We start from the raw sequence: 22,241 nt of genomic DNA, 5'->3' as shown, positions 1-22,241 counted from the left end.
CTCATCCCAATTCCAAGTGGTCCTTCTCTACTCCTGGGACATTAACCTCTGGTTCTGGTCCTCAACAGAAGAGAACATTCTCCCTTTATCAAGCCTGTGATTTTTATTTTTGTAAGGTTTCAATGAATTGAATAGATCTATTTACAACTATTGTAGTGAGATTACCCACAAATTTGAGAGGCTACACAGAAGCAAATGCTTTGAGAGGCTGCTCAAAGACTATATCTGCAGCATGCTACCACCCACAATGGATCCACTACAATTCACACAACCGATTGAAGGATGATGCAATAGACCGTCCTTACACATCTGGAGAAGAAGGATGTTTATGTAAGAAAGCTGTTCGTGGACTACAGCTCAGCATTCAACACCATAATTCCCTCCAGGCTTGATAAGAAGCTCAGAGACCTCAGCCTTCACCCTGCCTTGTGCAGCTGGATCCTGGACTTCCTGTCAGATGGCCCGCAGGTGGTGAGAGTGGGCTCCCTTACCTCTGCCCCTCTGACCCTCAACACAAGTGCACTCAGGGCTGTGTCCTAAGCCTCATCCTTTACTCTCTGTATACCCATGACTGTGTTGCCACCCACAACTCCAAATGCTAATTAAATTTGCTGACGATACTATATTGATTGGTCTAATCTCAAATGATAATGAGGCAGCCTACAGGGAAGAAGTCATTACCCCGACACAGTGGTGTCAAGAAAAGAACCTCTCCCTCAATGTTGCAGAAACAAAGGAGCTGGTTGTGGACTTCAGGAGGAATGGAGACAGGCTAACTCCTATTGACATCAATGGATCTGGGGTTGAAAGGGTGATCAGCTCTCGGCATACACATCACCAAGGATCTCAGATGGTCTTTACATTCTGGCTGTGTGGTGAAAAAATCATAACAGCGCCTCTTTCACATCAGACGGTTGAAAAAGTTTGGTAAAGGTCCCCAAATCCTAAGGACTTTCTACAGGGGCACAATTGAGATCACCCTGACAGGCTGCATCACCGCCTGGTATGGGAACTGTACTTCCCTCAATCGCAGGGCTCTCCAGCGAGTGGTGCGGACAGCCCAGCGCATCTGTAGATGTGAACTTCTCATTATTCAGGACACTTACAGAGACAGGTGTGTAAAAAGGGCTTGAAGCATCATTGGGGATGATCCCAACCACAAACTGTTCCAGCTGCTACCATCCTGGAAACGGTACCACGGCATAAAAGCCAGGACCAACAGGCTCCAGGACAGCTTCTTCCACCAGGCCGTCAGACTGCTTAATTCATGCTGATACAATTGTATTTCTATTGACTGTCCTGTTATACATACTATTTATTACAAACTACTATAAATTGCACATTGCACATTTAGATGGAGACATAGCGTAAAGATTTTTACTCATGTATGAGAAGGATGTAAATAATAAAGTCAATTCAATTCAATTCACATATGAAAACTTGTAGCAAGAGAGTTAATGGACAATGGTGAACCCAAGTGCTGAGTAAGGTCTAGAATAAACTTCGATTCGAAATGAACAAGACAACACAAATAAAATCCAAACACGAAATCACCATCAGTTTACTAGAAATGGACCCCTTACTCAGTGAGTGCTCAGCACAAGGCCTTTGAGTAGAGTTTTCATGAAGGAACGTGGCAAGAAATAATGAGCAGTGTGAGTCTTAAAGGGACAGTGGCAGCTAATCATACTCTGGGAATTGGACAATCGAAACTTGGATGCCAGCCATTGTTCAGACTGGACCATGACATAAAATTTTTTTTTATCAATCTCTCAGCTAGTCCTGATGAAGGGCCTCAGCCCGAAACATTGACTGTTTATTCCCCTCCATAGATGCTGCCTGACTTGCTGAGTTCCTCCAGCACTTTATGTATGTTGCTCAAGAACAGAATCTCTTGTGTGTATGATCTAGTGAACTTGCCTAGCTGAAGTTTGCAAGCCCACTTATGACAGCAACAGAACTGACAAGATCTTTGCATAGAATATTTGCTATATGCTGGTTAAAATCTGAAATGGCAATGGTAAATGCAGTATAAGGTAGTCACAACATTTGTCTTTGACTTGTCTACTAAATGAGCAGGGTCATGGCATGGCTCAGGCGGTGATGTTGACAGGGTGAATGGAAGTGCATGACAAAAGGTCAGTGCAGCAATGAGGCCAATGCGACAACTGTGAAATGCAGATCAATTTAAGCACGGTCCATTTAATGTTTTGCTACTGGGGTGCTTAAGATTTAAACCAGATTAAAAATGAAAGCTGAAAAAGATACAAACTGTAATTGTAAAGTAAAAAGCCACAGATCTGTGGCTTTTTACTTTACAATTACAGTTGGGTGCCATTGAGCTGGGAAATCAGGCTCTATTCCCCTAGCAGTGTTTTTGGTTTCTACATTTATGACTAAATGCCAAGCATAGAAGGCAGCATTTCTTTAAATCGTAATGGTAAAACAAAATAATATTCATACTCCAGATATGGGAAATGAGGCAGGAAATCAATGACTGTACTTAGCAGGTCAGGCAGCATTAGTAGAGCGAGAATCGAGAATCAATGTTTCAGATCAATGCAGCAGACACAAAGTGCTGGAGAAACTCAGAAGGCCAGGCAGCATCAAATCCTTCCCCCTCCTTCTTTCTTCAGTCCTGACGAAGGGTTCCGGCCCGAAACGTCGACTCATCGTTTCCACTGATGCTGCCCGACCTGCTGAGTTCCTCCAGCGTGCTGTGAGTGTTGCTGGAGGAACTCAGCGGGTCGGGCAGCATCTATGGAAATGAAGTCGACTTTTCGGGCCGAGATCCTTCATCAGTCCATTGTTGCTGCCTGACCCGCTGAGTTCCTCCTGTACTGGTTAATGCTTAAGATTTACAGCAAATGCAAAATCTCTTGTGCCGATGATTTGCGGAAAGGTCTGACGCAAAGCTTGATTTTCACAGTAGGCCGCGTCTCCGGTTACCATGGGAACCAGGAGCGGAGTTGCCGGGTGACGGGCCTTGTGCTTTCAGGCGGTGTCGGTGAAGTAACGTGGGCTCGGTTACTAAGCTTTTGCTTTTACGATGAGCGGTCACCCGACCACGGCGGTGGAGACGGAAGGGAAATTAAAGGAAGCCTGCGACCGCACCATAGGCACCGACACGGGAAATTTGACGGGCGATGGGCTAGGGTCGAAAGCAGCGCCGCTGACGTACAATCCCAGGCCGCCGAAATTGCGCAAAAATAAGACTGGGTGCTCGGTGTAAGTGAGCGTTACAATTGCGGCGGGGCTGGAGTCTGCTCCATTACTGCAATAACCTCAAGTCATTCTCACACTAAAATCAAGTGCAGGGCCATCCACAAGAATCTGTATGGGGCAAGATTGTTGTTTGACAACTTTGGGGGAAAAAATCTTGCATTTTTAATTAATATTAATGGAACTTATTTTGAAAAACTACATATAAATACTGAAAGTTTTTGTGGTTTGAAATAGTTCTACTGTTTGTGTTGAAAATGATTACTCGAGTTTAATAATAGTTGAGAATGATTGGAGTTTTGTTATTAATGAAACTCAGAAATAGAGAATATTGGTAGATTTAAAAGTACATTTCATGAAAGCCTATAAAATGTAATGAAAATGTTCATAAACAAGAGAGAATCTGCAGATGCTGGAAATCCAAACAACACACACCAAATGCTGGAGAAACTCAGCAGGCTAAGCAGCAGCAATGGAAACGCGTACAGTCGATGTTTCGGGCAGAGATCCCTGGGCAGGACCTTCCATTTCGATTTCAGTTAATATTAAACACTTCTTAAGCAGAAACCCTTCAGGGCTGAGGATGACTTGCTTCCACTTCAATTCTCAGGGTTTTTCCTATGATGGGTTCATTGTGGGTCCTGCAGATTAAATACAGGTGGTGTTGGTGTTTGCGTGAACAGGTGTGTTGACTAGGAGGTAGCGTGCTCCTCTTGGCATATGTGCGTGCTTATGTTCTGTTCACTCTGTATCCTTGCCGAAAATGACAGCAGGAGCAGAAATGTTGTGAAAAATAAATCAACATTTTAAGACCACAAGGACTCACACCCACAGAGCACCCTGCAGGTAAGCTGACAATTACCAACCAGCTGCAAAGTGTCCCCAGCATCTGAATTGCCACGAAGTCTGTCATAATTAATATTTGTGCAGAGATTCTTGGCCTTTCTACCAGAAAGTCTGGGATTGGTTTAATGAAAATAACCTGAAAATCTAGTTAATTAACCACAAACAAGGCATTTTTGGTTTGAAAACATCACCATACAGCAAGGGAGAAGGAAAAACACCTTTAAAGGTAGCTGAAAAGTAAAGTTAATTAGAAGAATTAACTTTTTTGAGGAAATTTTTGAGGAAATTACCGGTAGGCTAGACAAGGGAGATGCAGTAGATGTTGTATATTTGGATTTTCAGAAGGCCTTTGACAAGGTGCCACACATGAGGCCACTTAACAAGATAAGAGCCCATGGAATTATGGGAAAGTTACATATGTGGATAAAGCATTGGCTGATTGGCAGGAAACAGAGTGGGAATAAAGGGATCCTATTCTGGTCGGCTGCCAGTTACCAGTGGTGTTCCACAGGGGTCCGTGTTGGGGCCGCTTCTTTTTACATTGTAAATCAACAATTTAGATTATGGAATAGATGGCTTTATGGCTAAGTTTGCTGACGATACAAAGATACGTGGAGGGGCCGGTAGTGCTGAGGAAACGGAGAGTCTGTAGAGAGACTTGGATAGATTGGAAGAATGGGCAAAGAAGTGGCAAATGAAGTACAATGTTGGAAAGTGTATGGTTATGCACTTTGGCAGAAGTAATAAACAGGCAGACTATTATTTAAGTGGGGAAAGAATTCAAAGTTCTGAGATGCAACGGGACTTGGGAGTCCTCGTACAGGATACCCTTAAAGTTAACCTCCAGGTTGAGTCGGTAGTGAAGAAGGCGAATGCAATATTGGCATTCATTTCTAGAGGAATAGAGTGTAGGAGCAGGGATGTGATGTTGAGGCTGTATAAGGCGCTGGTGAGACCTCACTTGGAGTACTGTGGGCAGTTTTGGTCTCCTTATTTAAGAAAGAATGTGCTGACATTGGAGAGAGTACAGAGAAGATTCACTAGAATGATTCCGGGAATGAGAGGGTTAACATATGAGGAACGTTTGTCCGCTTTTGGACTGTATTCCTTGGAGTTCAGAAGAATGAGGGGAAACCTTATAGAAACATTTCGAATGTTGAAAGGCATGGACAGAGTGGATGTGGCAAAGTTGTTTCCCATGATGGGGGAGTACGAGAGGGCATGATTTAAGGATTGAAGGGTGCCCATTCAGAACAGAAATGCAAAGAAATTTTTTTAGTCAGAGGGTGGTGAATCTATGGAATTTGTTGCCACGGGCAGCAGTGGAGGCCAAGTCATTTGGTGTATTTAAGGCAGAGATTGATAGGTATCTGCATAGCCAGGGCATCAAAGGTTATGGTGAGAAGGTGGGGGAGTGGGACTAAATAGGAGAAAATGGATCAGCTCATGATAAAATGGCAGAGCAGACTCGATGGGCCGAATGGCCGACTTCTGCTCCTTTGTCTTATGGTCTTATGGAAGAATGACTAAATGAATAGATGGTGGGTTGGAAAGATTGCAGAAGGTCCAGTAACTTGTTGATAAGCATGACATGCACAAGTTCTTCAACACTGTTAAGACCATGTAAGACCCAGTGTATCCACTGGCTCAACTGAGAGCTGAGGTGGGCTTAAAAGGACGGTGAGACACCTTGACGCTGTCTCTGACATTTGCATCCCTGATCCTGTCTCATAGCAAGGTAAATGGTTTGATGTTCCCCTTTCCCTGAGGAGGGTGCAGAGAATTGCAGCTTCTTTTGAATTGTTGAGGGAGTGGACATGTACATAACAGATGCAGTATAACCTGGATAAATGCAAGGTTCTCCATTTTGGCAGCAATAAGAAGGCAGATAATTACTAAATGATGATAAATTAGTGAAAGTGAAATAAACTGGACTTATTTGGGTATCATTCAATTGAAGGTAATCCTACAGGTGCAGCAGGTGATTAAGAAGGCACATTGTACGCTGGCTTCATGGCAAGTGGATTTATGTCTAGGAGCAGGGATGTCTTACCCCAAACTTACGGTGTCATCGTGAGACCCTTCCTTAAGTATAATATGCATTGTAGGAGCCGTGCATCTGTTTTCATGTATAGTATTTTGTGTTCCACATTTATTATGTTTTTCATCTTAACTAGTCATGTGGGTGGGGGTGTAGTAAAAGCAAACTGTTTAGTTATTTATTCGTGTTTAGCTCTGGGCCATTTGGAGCTGGGGACCTCTGTTGACTGCTTAATTGCATCACTTCAAGATTGTACGCTTCGTTAGTTGCTAAAAGATCGAATACAGCTCTTTGACTTTTTGGAGCATTATTATTGGATTGATTGGAGGGCATGTCATATAAAGATAACAAACCGTGCTAGGTTGCCAGCAGTGGCATTGATTTGCTATCCCTATCCACAGAAGAAAGTTCTTACTACAAAGGGAATTGAGCAAAAACTTAACCAGACTGCTTCCTTTGTTGGCAAGAATGTTGTACGGTAAGAGATGTGATTATAAATGTAATTGAATTCACAAGGAACTAGAGAAAATTTACAATATTCAAACAAGCTGGCAGGACAGGTGTTCCCAATAGCTGAGAAGTCCAACAGTCTAAGGCTATGCCATTAAGGCTGACATGTGAGGGGAGAATTGATCCTGAAGATGTTGAACCAGCAGAAATCTCTCCCACAGAAAGCAGTTGAAGCCAGCCATTAGATATATTAAAGTGAAGTGGATATTGTTCTTGGTTAGAGGGATTAAGGGATATGAGAACAAAACTGGAACATTGAACTTTGGTGATCAGCCATGATCATATTGAATATGCAGAGCAAAGCTTGAGGAGTCAAATAACTTTCTTCTCCTCCTATACTCTGCTTCTATATTTAACAGACTTGTGGCATACTCTAGTGCTGTTTGTACAAGTTACATAAGAAAGTAAGACTCCCTGTGTGACATTGTCAAAACACAGCTGTTGGATTTACCCCTATGTAATATTGCACTGAACAAAACTTGGCTGACTTCAGCATCATATTTATTCTGTTTTGATGTATTGTGGAAGAGCCTGTAGGTGCATTTCAGAGCTTAAGGACAGGTATCCCTGGCACGAGGTTGCTAGGATAATCTTTTGAAGGTCATGAATGCCTGCATTATGAAATATCTGCAGTGGAGGCAAATAGCAGTGTCTTCGCCTGCTTATTGATGTTGTATTTGGAGAATATTTAACAGTGAGCAGTATGAGCGGGATATTGTGGAGATTAACAGCACTTGGAAATGGTTCTAAGCCTAGGAAGCTAAGCATTGTGATGTATCAGCAAAGCAGTGAAGGCACATGTATGAAGGTATATGGGAGGTTTAAGTTCTCAGTGTAGGCAAAAATGCAGTTTGAGTAAATAAGAATAGTCTCTTTTCAAACCAAAGAGGTTCAAAATATCACAGAAGACAAATTTTGCATGTGGCTTGACTGTTAGGGAATTTTATGCTGGGGGCATGAAACTGCAAGAGAACATGAAAATTCTGCCAGTACTTCATTACTTTCCTGACTGGTGCATGAATACCCAGAAATGTGTGCAAAATTGCCCTCCACAGTGCTAAGCCATTTTCAACAGCAGCTGTTTATTCCAACCACCGCCCCTCCCGCAACGTGATGTGAAAGAATTTCTAGCCTTTGATTTTTTCCAAAAGTGCAATCTTCTTGTGAGATATAATTGAAACATTTCATTAGTGGACTTGGGATGCACAAACACCGTTAAAAGTAGTCATGCCAAATCCTGCTATTTCATAGTGTTTGCTACATAATGACAAATAGCCATTCCATTGAATACATGCAAAACAACCAAAAAAAATCAAAAGCTGACAAAATGAATCCTAAATTACTGCCTTACCTGTCTTCAGAGTCTACAGCAACAATGTCAGTAGGATCAGTTATGGTCAAAAAATCAAGTTGCTTAATTTTTTTGAGTTTGCCGTTGTAAATTAAGAAAAATTATGTTAAATGTTCATGATGTAGTAGATCTAATAAATTAAATAGAAATGTAATTTTATTTTTTAAAATAATTTCCATAAATTATCTAACAAACGCTGCTTTATTCACAACATAAAATAAATAACCTGTAATGGATAACCTTCTATTTCAGATAGACAAAGAAGACTTTTTATTGGCTGTGGCATAATGTGGAGACTGTATTCCCTATTGTGTATTTATTCTATACTTTAAGAACCATTATTTTTTCAATTTGGTTATTATACAGTACCTGCACAAAATCAACTTATAATGTATCATTGCTTCTGAAAGGCAAAATTCCAAAAGGGGGTATTGGTTAACTGTTAACCATTCACAAAATAGTGGTGCTTTCTGCCTAACTATGTCAAATAACTTTGCAGATAAAACAAGATCACAAGTTCCAATCAATACTTGGAACAAATTGCCAGACATTAATACATTTGTAAAGTAAATGTACATATAATATGCAAGGATATTTCAAGACAGGTAAATGTGATGCACGCAACACACATCAAAGTTTCTGGTGAATGCAGCAGGCCAGGCAGCATCTCTAGGAAGAGGTACAGTCTACGTTTCGGGTCGAGACCTGAGTCCTGATGAAGGGTCTTGGACCGAAACGTCGACTGTACCTCTTCCTAGAGATGCTGCCTGGCCTGCTGTGTACACCAGCAACTTTGATGTGTGTTACTTGAATTTCCAGCATCTGCAGATTTCCTCATAAATGTGATACACTGCATTTTTATAAGAAAATATTCATATTATTTTGAAGAAATATCTAGGACAGAGGATCTAAGGAATCTGAGTTCAACTATACACATCAGCAAAGTAAGAAGAGCCATTAGAATAGCAATCAGTAAGGATCCTTTAATGCAGCGTTCCCAACAGGGACCGTGGACCCCTTGATTAATAGTATGGGTCCATGTCATGAAAGTGGTTGGCAATCCTGTTTTAATGGAACTGAATTTTAGAGAGGTTATTCTATATTTGCATAGAAATTAATTAGACCACTATAGGAATACTGCCTACATTTCTGGTTATGTTTTATAAGAAGGATCTAGACTCCAGAAAAAAATTGCGGAAAAAAACTATGGGGATTGCATAGTTATACTTACCAAGAAAAGTGAATAAAGAGTTGGGAGGAGAGAAATGAATTAATAATTTGAAGTTCCAAAAGCTTCTGCCTTGTTTTGAGAGGTTAGTTATGACTAGACTGAACTCCTGCCTCAGCAAGGACCTGGACCCATTGCAGTTTGCCTATCATCACAATAGGTCGATGGCAGACGCAATCTTCACGGCTCTTCACACAGCTTTAGACCACCTAGGCAACACAAGCATCTAGGTCAGGGTGCTGTTCATCGACTATAGCTCAGCATCTAATACCATCATTGCCACAATCCTGATTGAGAAGTTGCAGAAACTGGGCCTCTGTACCTCCCTCTGTAATTGGATCCTCGATTTCCTAACTGGAAGACCACAATTTGTGCGGATTAGTGATAACATATCCTCTTCGCTGACGATCAACACTGGTGCACCTCGGGTGTGTGCTTAGTCCACTGCTTTACTCTCTGTGTACACATGACTGTGGCTAGACATAGCTCAAATACCATCTATAAATTTGCTGACGATGCAACCACTGTTGGTAGAATCTCAGGTAGTGATGAGAGGGTGTACAGGAGTGAGATATGCCAACTAGTGGAATGATGCTGCAGCAATAACCTGGCACTCAATGTCAGTAAGACAAAAGAGCTGATGTGGACTTCAGGAAGTGTAAGTCGAAGGAACCCGTAACAATCCTCATAGAGGGATCAGAAGTGGAGAGAGTGAGCAGCTTCAAGCTCCTGGGTCTCAAGATCTCTGAGGATCTAACCTGGTTCCAACATATTGATGTAATCATAAAGAAGGCAAAATAGCGGCTGTACTTTATTAGGAGTTTGAAGCGATTTGTCATGTCAACAAATATGCTCAAAAACTTCTATAGTTGTACCGTGGAGAGCATTCTGACAGGCTGCATCACTGTCTGGTATGGAGGGGCTACTGCACAGGACCAAAAGAAGCTGCAGAATGTTGTAAATCTAGTTAGCTCCATTTTGGGCACTAGCCTACAAAGTACCCAGGACATCTTCAAGGAGCAGTGTCTCAGAAAGGCAGTGTCCCTTTTGAAAGGCCTCCAGCACCCTGGGCATGCACTCTTCTCACTGTTACCATCAGGTAGGAGATACAGAAGCCTGAAGGCACCAGGAACAGCTTCTTCCCCTCTGCCATCTGATTTCTAAATGGACATTGAAGCTTTGGACACTACCTCACTTTTTAAATATACAGTATTTCTGTTTTTGCACATTTTTAAAATATTCTATTCAATATACATAATTGATTTACTTGTTTATTATTATGTTTTATTTTGTTTTTTTCTCTCTCTCTGCTAGATTATGTATTGCATTGAACTGCTGCTGCTAAGTTAACAAATTTCATGTCATGTGCCGGTTATAATAAACCTGATTCTGAAAGAATTGATGTTAGGAAAGCCAAAATAGAAGCTATTAGCTTAAGACAGGGAAGTCCATTAGGTACTGATAAAAGTGGAAAATGTGTTAGTGGCTACCACATGGAGTAGTTGAATATTTTGAATGCAGTTTACTGGTAGTAGATAAGCTTACAAGGGAGGAGACTAGGTTATGCTGATAGGATTATGCAAGGTAAAATTTGTTGAGAGGAGGATGGATATCCTGTGGATTGTTAGAAATGGTCTATTAATGCACTTGATGTCCTATTTAATAAATGAAATACCTGAAACTCACTAACATTTATTTTAGCTGGTGTTGCCTCTGGACATAAGAACTCCATAATCATGAAGGAAAAAAAGAATTCTGGGAATCCACCTGTAAAGGAAAGCAATTCCTACATGAAACTAAAAATATCCAGAGAACAAACCAATTCCTAGTCATCCACAATTGTTTTCTAATGGAAGAACCGCTAGAGCTGATAATGTGAAATCATAAAGGAAACTGCTCCCCTTGCTTGGAATCTAAAGGTTGAATACATGGAAAAACTACACACCACTAATCTATCAAACAGATGTTTGATTTTTCTCTGATTGTGATGACAGGACAACAGCATGCTTGCTCTTCAATTTAAATTCTTTTGGAACTTGTTTGAACTGCTTAAGAATTTCTCTGGTGTGTATTGAAATTTGGTCTGACAACATTAGAGAAATATAAGAATTTTTTAAACTTGTCAAAATGATTAATTACAAATATGGCATGCCTAAAGCAAAATAAAATGCCATGTGATTATTTGCTTTCCTTCCTCTTATGTTATATATTTGTCCATAGGAATGACAATGTGGAATGCATGGGGCTTTGTATCCGAGGTCAAAATTTTTAAGGTCTGCTGAAACTAAATGGAGATGTTAGGATTCCAATGTAACCTAACCTTAATTTATAAGAAGGTCTTGGCCCAAAACGTTGACTGTTTACTCCTTTCCATAGATACTGCCTGGCCTGCTGAGTTCCTCCACAGCATTTTGTGTGTTACGTTGAATGGAAGTTGATGTAGATTCATTCCAATATACAGTATAACGCATTACAAAATATAACAAGAATGAATCAGCTGCACACACCTTATCACTGAACCCTCCCAAATTATTTACTAGCAAACCAAAAATTTGGCTTAAAGCAGAAACTGAGCAGTTCAGGCAGCATCTGTACAAAGGTGTAACGTTCATTCTGTTCGTGTTGTCATGAATGCTGAACTACTACGTATTTCCAGCAATTTCTGTTTCTAAAGTTCCAGTATCTGCAGTGTTTTTATTTTACTAAATGTATACTGTTGTTTTGAGAATTTTATTAACTTTTTTAAAATCAGATAATCAATAGCAAAATATTATGATGTTTTATAAAAAATACTGTAACTTTCTTCCATATGGATGGATAATTGTATATACGTGCATTTTCATTGTACTCAATATGTTTATTTTCTGTAGAGTAGATTTTCAGATTATGCTTTCTGGTGTCTCATCAATTTTTAATCCAATATTTGCTGAATCAGTGGTCACTTTGTATTGATAATAAAAGTTTTCTGAGATAACATCACAGTTGTATTTCTCTTGGTAAAAGCATAGTGAATTCTAAATGACATTTTTGAAATCTCAGCAGTACATTAAAACAGTATAAAATGTATCAGGGCTCTTCTGTGGTGGTTGTGTAATAAGGAGTGATAAAGAGAAATAGACCTTGCGCAAAGATAAATTTAAACATAGGGGATAATTCGTTCAAAGTGATCATTTGCAGTTCTTTTATTAAAATCCCTGCTTCCTTTTAATAATGCCCTGATGTTTGAAATTGCTGTGTTTCAGTGCTTTTGCCTATGAAATCTGATACAAAGTGATGCAGGGTTATAGAAATGTCTCTTCAGTATAAGCTTAAAGTCAAAAAATGAAAAACTGATGGATCATCCTACCATTTCCACCAGAAGCATGAATTTATGGTGTGAGAAGTTTACACAAATAACCATCAGAAACACAGACAAATGAATATTGAGAGGAGGGATGTGAGATTCTAAATATTATCCAAATATTTACAGTCAGCATTAGAAAAATTGGTGCTAACCTCGATGAAAACTGCTGACAAGTATCCAGGGATTTCTCTGAGGCAAACTTTTTCATTTCTGTGCTTGTTGGCATTAGGCATCAGTTCAGCAGATCTCTAATGTCCAACAGCTGTGATATAACAAACATTGCTGAACAATTAATTTTATTAAAAGGACAGTGGATAATGCATCAGGAAGTAAATTTGCACCTAATTAATTTTTTTAAATCCAAAACTTTGTTTAAAACTTTTCCTGTCCAAAACTTTTTTTTTTAAACTTTCCTGGTATTAAACTTAAAATTATATATGAAATCCCATTTATTTTAAAATATTTGTGAGGGTGTTAAATTACACCTACATAGAATTAAATTGTTGCGACCAGAGAGTTTGCTAAGGAGTAGTTAACATCACTATGAATCAGACTGCAGAGGCGGAGAATTGAACAACTTGCAGATGTATGTTGAATCACTTGCATCACTTAAGGATTTTCATATTAAATTGCCTGTACTTTAATGATAACAGTGAACACTTTTTGTTTTGCTGTCTAGTAAAATCCCAGACTATCTGCAAGTCACAAACTTAATATATGGAAGCAAAGAAATAAAATTAATTTGATTAAGTGAGTTCCTCTGTAGATTAGGCTGGTGCGTGGGGTGATGTGAAGCAGAATATTTAGAAGTGGGAAGTTGTAACTGTTAAACTATTGGTTTATATCAGCAATTTATAATATAAATATGGATATAGGAATGTAAAATGTGATTTATTTTTTGAAAATGTGATATTAGAAAGTACACACAAATAAAACCTCAGGTATAGTAAGGAATTTGGGGAGAAAAATCAGCAAAATAATATAAATTAATTCCTGATGTTAATTAGTTATATCCAAGTTTAATCATTGTTCTCATCTAACTTAGTATTTTTGCTCAATACCTCTATAGCAGGGATTCCCAACCTATTTTATGCTACAGATCAATGTCATTAAGCAAGGGGTCTCTGGACCCCAGGTTGGGAACCTCTGCTCTATAGTCATCACGTGTGAGAAAATACAAAATACAAATTAGTAAATGCCAGCATAGTAAAGGGTTGGCACAAAGTGATTAGGATAATGAACATCTCTTCAAGAGTGTTATGAGGAAATAATTTGATGGCAGAAAACAGATCTAAGGAGGCCTTAATATATATTCCCTCAATTTCCTGGCAGGAAGGTTTGTTAATGCTGCACGGTGGGGATTAAACTAGAGTTGCAGGGGGATGGGAACAGTTACTGGAGAGATTGTGGAGGCCGGTATTGATAAGACCTCAGATAAAGTTAGGAATCAAAAAGATGAGCATGGTGCAACTAGTATCCTGAGCTGTGTATATTTTAATGCAAGAAGTATTGTAGGATGATAGTGCTGAAGAAGTGGTATCTGGTTTACAAACGGGCAATAAGTAGCGAGGAGAGGCTGTTGATGTGGCAAAATTGCAGTCAACAGGATGAGTTGCAACGTAAAAGGCAGACAAAACTCGAAAAAGATGAATACAGGATTGAAGGTGTTATATTTGAATGTGCGCAGTATACGGAATAGATGAACTTGTAGCGCAGTTACATATTGGCATGCGTGATGTTGTCGGCATCACTGAAGCATGGCTGAAAGAAGATTTATAGCTAGAAGCTGAATGTCCAAGGATACTTGTATCGAAAGGAAAGACAGGAAGGTAGAGGGTGTGGCGTTGCCCTGTTTATTTAAAAAAAATGAAATCAAATCATTAGAGGTGACATGGGTCAGAAGGTGCTGTATCATTATGGATAGAGCTAAGGAACTGAGAGGGTAAAATACCCTGATGGGAGTTGTACAGTATGCAGACCCCCAAACAGTAGTAAGGATGTGGTCTACAAATTACAACAGGAGATAGAAAATGCATGACAAAAGGGCATTGTTACAATAGTCATGGATTTCAATATGCAGGTAGATTAGGAAAGTCAGGTTGGTACTGGATTCCAAGGGGGGAATTTCTAAAAAGCCGACAGGTTGGCTTTTTATTGCAGCTTGTGGTTGAGCCCACTCAGGGATTAGGTATTCTCGACTGGGTGTTGAGCAATGAAGCAGAATTGATTAGAGGGAAGGTAAAAGAACCCTTAGGGGAAAGTAATCATGATATCATCAAATTCACCCAGAATGTAAGAAGGAGAAGCTAAGGTCAGATGTATCAATATTACAGTGGAGTAAAGGAAATTACAGAGGAATGTGAGAAGAGTTGGCCAGAATTGATTGGAAAAGAACACTGGCATGGATGACAGCAGAGCAGCAATGGCTGGAATTGCTGGAAGCAATTTGGAATGCACAGGATATATACATCCGAAAGAGGAAGAAGTATTCTCAAGGAAAGATGACCCAACTGTGCCTAATGAGAAGTCAAAGCCAACATAAAAGCCAAAGAGAGGGCATATAATAGAGCAAAACTTAGTGAGAAGTTAGAGGATTGAGGAGTTTTTTTAAATCAACAGAAAGCAACTAAAAAGAGTCATTAAGAAAGTAAAGATGTAAAGATGGAATAGGAATTTAAGCTAGCTAATAATAATAAAGAAAATACCAAAAGTTTCTCCAGATACCTAAAGTGTAAAGGAGAAGTGATGGTGGATATCGGACCACTGGAAAATGATGCTGGAGAGATAGTAATGGGCAAACAAGGAAATGGCAGACAAATTAAATAATTATTTTGCATCAGTCTTCACTGTGGAAGACACAAGCAGTATGGTGGAAGATCCAGGTGTCAGGGGTTATGAATTGTATAAAGTTACCATTACTGGAGAGGAAGGTCTGAAGATAGATAAGTGACCTGGACCAGATGATGTACTGAAGAGATTGTGGAGGCATTGGTAATGATCATTCAAGAATCACTAGATCCTGAAATGGTTCTGGAAGACTGGAAAATTACAAATATCACTCTACTCTTCAAGAAGGGAGAGAGGCAGAAGAAAGGAAACTATGGGCCAGTTAGTCTGACCATAGTAGTTGGGAGATGTTGGAGCTGATTATTAAGGATGAGATCTCAGGGTACTTGGAGGTACATGATAAAATAGGCCATAGTGCATGGTTCCTCAAAGGAAAATCTTGTCTGACAAATCTGTTGCAATACATTGAAGAAATAACAAGCAGGAATGACAAAGGAGAATCGGTTGATGTTATGTATTTCGAATTTCAGAAGACCTTTGACAAGATCCCACACATGAGGTTGCTTAACAAGCTACAAAGCCTGTGGTATTACAGGAAAGATTCTAGCATGAATAAAGCTATTGGCAGGAGGCAAAGAGTGGGAATAAAGGGAGCCTTTTCTAGTTGGCTGCTGGTAACTAGTGGTGTTCCACAGGGGAATGTGTTGGGACTGATTCTTCTTAAATTATATATCAATGATTTGGATGACAGAATTAATGGTTTTGTTGCAAAGTTTGCAGACTAAATGAAGATGGGTGGAGGGTCAAGTAGGTTTGAAGAAGTAGAGAGGCTACAGAAGGACTTAGATTAGGAGAATGGGAAAAGAAGTGGTAGGTGGAATACAGTGTTGGGAAGTGTTGGTTGTGCACTTTGGTAGAATAAATGAAACGGTAGGCTATTTACTGAATGGAAAAATACAAGAAACTGAGGCGCAAAGGAACTTGGGAGTCCTTGTGCAGGATTCTCTAAAGGTTAATTTGCAGGTGGAGTCTAGTGAGGAAGGCAAATGTGGTGTTAGTATTCATTTTAAGAGGACGAGAAGATAAAAGTAAAGACGTAATGTTGAGACGTTGTAAAGCTCTGGTGAGGCCTCACTTGGAGTATTGTTAGCAGTTTTGGGATCCTTATCTGAGAAAGGATGTGCTGAAACTGGAGAGAGTCCAAGGGAGGTTCACGAAAGCAATTCTAGGATTAAGTGGCTTGTCGTATGAAGAGTGTTTGATGGCTCTGGGTCTGTATTCACTAGAATTCAAAGAATAAGGGGTGACCTAATTGAAATCTATTGAATGGTGAAAGGCCTTGCTATAGTGGATGTTTCCCATGGTAGGAGTGTCTTAGACCAGAGGACACAGCCTCAGAATAGAACAGAGATGAGGAGGAATTTATTTAGCTGGAGAGTGGTGTATCTGTGGAATTCTTTACACAGACAACTATGGAGGCCAAGTCTTTATGTATATTTAAGCAGAGAATAATAGATTCTTGATTGGTCAGGGCATGAAGCGATACAGGGAGAAGGCAGGATATTGGAGCTGAGAGGAAAATTGAATCAGCCATGTTGAACTGGCGGATCTGAGTCAATGGACCAAATGCCCTAATTCTGCTCCTATACTGTATATTATAGTCTTGTGATCTAATCCAACATTGAGAGCATTTATGACTTATTAAGAACTCCAAGTTCTTACAGGTATGTAAAAAGGGTTCATTGGATCATTGGGGACCCAAGTCACACCATACACAATCTATTCTAGCTGCTACCATCCGGGAAGCAGTACCGCAGCATAAAAGCCAGGACCAACAGGCTCCGGAATAGCTTCTTCCACCAGGCCATCAGGCTGATGAACTCACGCTGATTTGAGTGTACTCTATATTACATTGACTGTTCTATTTATTATAAATTACTACGATTGCACATAGCATGTTTAGATGGAGACGTAACATAAAGATTTTTACTCCTCATGTATGTGAAGGATGTAAGAAATAGTCAATTCAATTCAAATGAGGTTAAGGTATTATTTCCTTGTCTGTTACTTGATCTAACACCCTGATTAGAACTGCTAGTTACTTTTGGAATACAGTAATATATTCATACAGAATCCTATGTTGGTTAATTTATGCACAGTCAAACAGACTTCTGTGACATTTGTGAAGGTGAAGATATTTCTTTCCTCTGTTCTTGTTTTTGCAGAGCAGTATTGAAATCCTCTTATTTATCACCATCAGATTATCTGTCTCAAGTTCCATACCAAACTCTGACAGAGGTACGTGAACTTATATTAAAACTGCAGAAAATCTTTGTTTACCGTGAATACAATTATGTTTATTTCACTTAAAGAAGGATAAGTGTAAACTACAAACAGCGTAAAAGCAGAAAGTAAGAGCTTCTGCGGATATAAAAGGGGAGAGAGGCACTAAATAAACATATTACTTTTGAGAATTAAACTACATTGCCCATGGTAAAAAGAGAAATAGCAAGCTTTATTTATTTGTTTATTTATTGAGATACAGTGCCGCCCAGCAACTCCCAATTTCACCCTAGCCTAGAGGCAGAACGATGACGTAGTGGTTAGTGCAAAACTTTACAGTACAGTACAGGTGACCCAGGTTCAATCCCAGCAGCTACCTGTTCTCTCTGTGACTGTGTGGGATTCCTCTGGGTGCTCTGGTTTCCTCCCACAGTCCAAAGATGTACCAGCGGTAGTTTAATTGGTCATTGTGAATTGTCCCGTGATTAGGCTAGGATTAAATTGGGGGTTGCTGGGCTGTGTGGTTTGAAGGGCTGGAAGATTGGATTCAAAGTTGAAGAAACTACTGGCCTCTGTATCATCATTCCAGTCACTCTCCTCAAATGTGCCCACACCCTTAACAGACGGAAACACGGGAGGATCATTCTCTGGCAAGGTCTCAGCGCTATCCCCACATCCCTCCCTCCTTCATGGAGAGAGTCAGGAGCACCAAGTTATCTGACAAATGGAGACTATAGTGATGTAACAGTAATAGTGGCTGCATCGTACCTACAGTGAACCAGGTTTAACTTGATCTCTTGGACTCTCTATGTTAAATTTGCACATTCTGCCTTGACTGTATGGAGTTTGAATGCATGTGAGTGATTTGAAGCGGCACAGGTAATTGTGCCAGTTTCCTGGCACGCAAAAACTGAAATTCAGTAGTTCCATCTGGACCCAGCAAAATCTCTCAGGAAAACCTGTGTTATTTTGTTTTTCTTCTGAGTCATTACATAAGAAATTATTTTTCTAATTTCTGGCTCAAGAATTGACTAACAGTATCATTTGGCTGTTTCTCTTTATACCTTTCCTACAACAGTGATGCATTTTTGGAACTATTAGCAAATGTCTGGTAATCCATTATCCAACCATTTGGAAATCCCAGTGATTTGCCATCTGGCTCGCCAAGTGATGTTTGTTATGTATTAAAATTAAAATTTGTTGGGTCATTAACAGGAAAAACAAAGATCTTGAAAATTTGTTCATGCCCTAATCTGAGCTAATCTGAGTTTTACTGTACAAGCAGTTAAGAATAGCAAATAGCAAATGTCATACAATAGATTTAATTTACTCCTTTCCTTAAAAATTGGGGATCTTGTTATTATAGTGTCTCTTTTGTCCTTATACCTAGAGGCACTAGTGGCAAATAGAACATCCACATCATGATCCCATTTAGTTCAGAATTGACTGCAGATCAAATCAGAGATTATTCTGGCCCATATGTTACCGTGTTCCTCTTGCCGTTGCTTTTGTCTTCTGCCAGTTTGTATATCCAATTTCCTTTGCCGTGTATTGTGAGTACTAACAGAAATAGTTGGAATATTTTTTTAAAATTAAAAAAAAATCTCCAGGTTTAGCTTCTTTCCAAATCTAATTTCATTGGCAGCAGAATCATTAATAGCAGAATGATCGTTTTCCAGTTCTGTGTGTAACACATAAATTTTTTTGACTCCTGAACTTAGGTTTCATCAACTGATAAGCTACGCATACAAGCCGGCATCACTAACCGTTTTCAGGCAAAAGGGCCTTTGGATTCTGATTTGCTGGGAAAAGCACAGGCTACAAAAGCAGTTAACGTCTGTTTCAACGAGTCATTACAAAGAATATTAACAGGTAGCACAACATGAATGTATAGGCTTCACATATTAGATTTCTGAAAGATTTTTATATGTTTGCAAGAACAAGTAAGTCTGCAGATGCTGGAAATCCAAAGCGACATATTTAAAATGCTGGAGGCACTCAGCAGGTCAGGTAGCATCTATGGAAAAGGATAAACAGTGAACGTTTTGGGCTGAGGCCCTTCCTCAGTCCTGAAATGCGAAAATGTTGACTTATTCTTTTCCATAGATGACACTTGACCTGCTGAGTTCCTTCAACGTTTTGTGTGTGTTGCTTTATATGTTTGCAGTCTTTTTAAAAATACTGATAAACATTCTCATTATTAAAGTGTAGCATGTTGTTTGTGTTGATTCTTTGAAAAACTGTCCAATTGCTTCCACTCAAATGCTCCTTTCCCACAATCTTGTGATATTGTCTCTTTAAGTATAGACATACTTGTTGAAATTGTTGAAACAATTCATAATATGAGTCTCCTGAACCACCAACATCCTTTAAAGTCAGCAAACAATGAACATGAAACGCTTGGTAAATAATGGTGGAATAAATAATTAATGTGTATTCAGCTCTTCTAAGTATGTACGGTAGGGGGACAGTATTTTCATGGTGAAATGTTTATGAATTAAATTAATTGATGTAGTGAATAAACATTTATGAACTGCCATGTCTTATACATGAAATTGAAAGAAAATTTTAGGTAATAAGAATTGAATGTGCACACAGATCTAATGCAGCTAATTACCACCCAATAGAGAGACATCATCACTATCATTAAGTGCTGTGTTGTATGATGTGGGCAATTATGGTTTATTCATTCCCATGATTGTTCTTGGCAAATTTTTCTTCAGAAATGGTTTGCCATTGCCTTCTTCTGGGCAGTGTCTTTAATGGACAGGTGACACCAGCCATTATCAATTCAGAGACTGCCTGCCTGGCATCACTGGTTACATAACCAGGACTTGTGATATGCACCAGCTGCTCATATAACCATCCGCCACTTGCTCTCAAGATTTCATGTGACCTTGATCAGGGGCTAAGCAGCCACTCCACCTTGCCCAAGGGTGACCTGCAGGCTAGCAGAGGGAAGGAGCACCTTACACTTCCTTTGATAGAGACGTATCTCGACCCTCCCACCTGAAATGGAGGGGAAAGAGGCTGCAAATGCTGGAATCTGGAAGCAACAAGCAAGATGTTAGGGGATCTCAACAGGTCAGGCATCACCTGTGAAGCAAAATGAACAGTTGATATTTCGGGTCATGACCCTTCATTTGGACTGAAAGATAGAGGAGAGCAGCCAGTGTAAGGAGATGAAATGAAGAAGTAGAGCAAGAGCTGGCAACTGATAGATTGATACAGGTGAGCTGTTGCCTGGCACACTGAGCTCCTCCAGCTTTTTGTTTCTTAATTGCCGCCATATCTGCTCTGAATTAGGAGCAAAGTGATGGAGGTTCATTGTAGAGCTAGGAATTGCCATCTACTTCCCAATAATCTGCTCATTCATGCCTGCTTTGGGCTCTTTCTTCGAACATGCACTGCCATCATTGTTTTAGATCAAACATGGACCAGGGAACTAAATTCCAGAATTAAGATGTAAGTGATTGTCCTTCGTATCGAGGCAACGTTTAGCATAGTGTGACATTGAGGAGTTCTGGTGGAACTGACTGTTAAAAAGCATCGAAAGAATCCAATTGTGTTGGACTTCAGTCATCCCTACCCCAACATAAATGACAGGATTCTTCAAGCCAGTAATCAGGGCTTCATTAATGGTCATATCTAGAAATATTTACTGATGAATGCATAATGTTTAATTCAAATGTGCAAATGCTGAGCAAATGAAGCAGTTCATGCTATGCTACCATGCAGTCTCATTTCAGCATCTCTACTTCCCTGAATGAGTGCAGATGCAATCATATTTAAGCTCAAAAATCTTCCAAGACAATGCTTGACTGACACCCCTTCAATATCTCAAAACATTTCTTTCGTCCACCCTATTCGAACAAGGTTAGAATTTTTATCACCGACAAAAAGCACCGCAGTTACTCATCAAGGCGAATCTCAAAGCGCCTCTCAAACCCATGGCCTCTACCAACCAGGACAAGGACAAAACTGCAGGTGCATTGAAATGCCGTAACTGTTGGCATTTTCTCTCCTAGCTGCACCACCACATTGACTTGGAAGTAAATCACCACTCCACTATTGTCAGTGTGTCAAAATCCTGAAACTTAGTACTGAACAACATTATAGAAGTACAGTACTGTACAAAATTCTTGGGCACATATATATAGCTATAGTGCCTCAGACTTTTGCATGGTACTTTAGTAATTCTATATATTGCACTGTGCTGCTGTCACAAAAATAAAACACAGTTAATGACATATGTGAGTGATGATAATCCAGATTCTGATACGGGTTTCTATTGTGCACTGAGAATGGGAAGGGGGCAGGGAGAGGGGAATCATGGTTGGGAAAGGAGGAAGGAGAGGGGAGGGAGCAGGAAGCATTCTGTGATGATTAATCAGCCAACAGTTTGGAACCAAATGGTGTCTCGGGGCTGGGTATGTCTGCACACGTTCCACCCTGCCCCTGGCTCTCCTTCTATGCCACCTGTCTCACACCCCTCCTAGTGTTCCACACTCACCATTCCCAACATCCTTTGCTCCCACCAGATTTACAGACTTGCTCTCCACTCCACATTGACAAGTACAGTGCTGTGCAAAAGTCTTAGGCACCCGAGTTATATATAGTGCCTCTAAAA

The 22,241-nt window shown here is 39.9% G+C and overlaps 1 protein-coding gene across 1 annotated transcript in view; it reads left to right on the top strand.

Annotated features, from left to right (window-relative positions):
• The first annotated feature begins 2,989 nt into the window (after positions 1 to 2,989).
• btbd16 (BTB (POZ) domain containing 16) overlaps positions 2,990 to 22,241 on the top strand; it is a 126,574-nt gene continuing 107,322 nt past the window's right edge. The window contains exons 1-3 of the mRNA XM_072239790.1: positions 2,990 to 3,228; positions 17,554 to 17,626; positions 19,333 to 19,483. Of these exons, the coding sequence (XP_072095891.1) occupies positions 3,050 to 3,228; positions 17,554 to 17,626; positions 19,333 to 19,483 (403 nt within the window). The 5' untranslated portion in view covers positions 2,990 to 3,049. The remainder of the gene's footprint in view (positions 3,229 to 17,553; positions 17,627 to 19,332; positions 19,484 to 22,241) is intronic.

This window comes from Mobula birostris, chromosome 21, assembly GCF_030028105.1.
Source record: "Mobula birostris isolate sMobBir1 chromosome 21, sMobBir1.hap1, whole genome shotgun sequence".
Classification (NCBI taxonomy): Eukaryota; Metazoa; Chordata; class Chondrichthyes; order Myliobatiformes; family Myliobatidae; genus Mobula; species Mobula birostris.
This window is presented reverse-complemented; position numbering and strand designations above follow the sequence as displayed.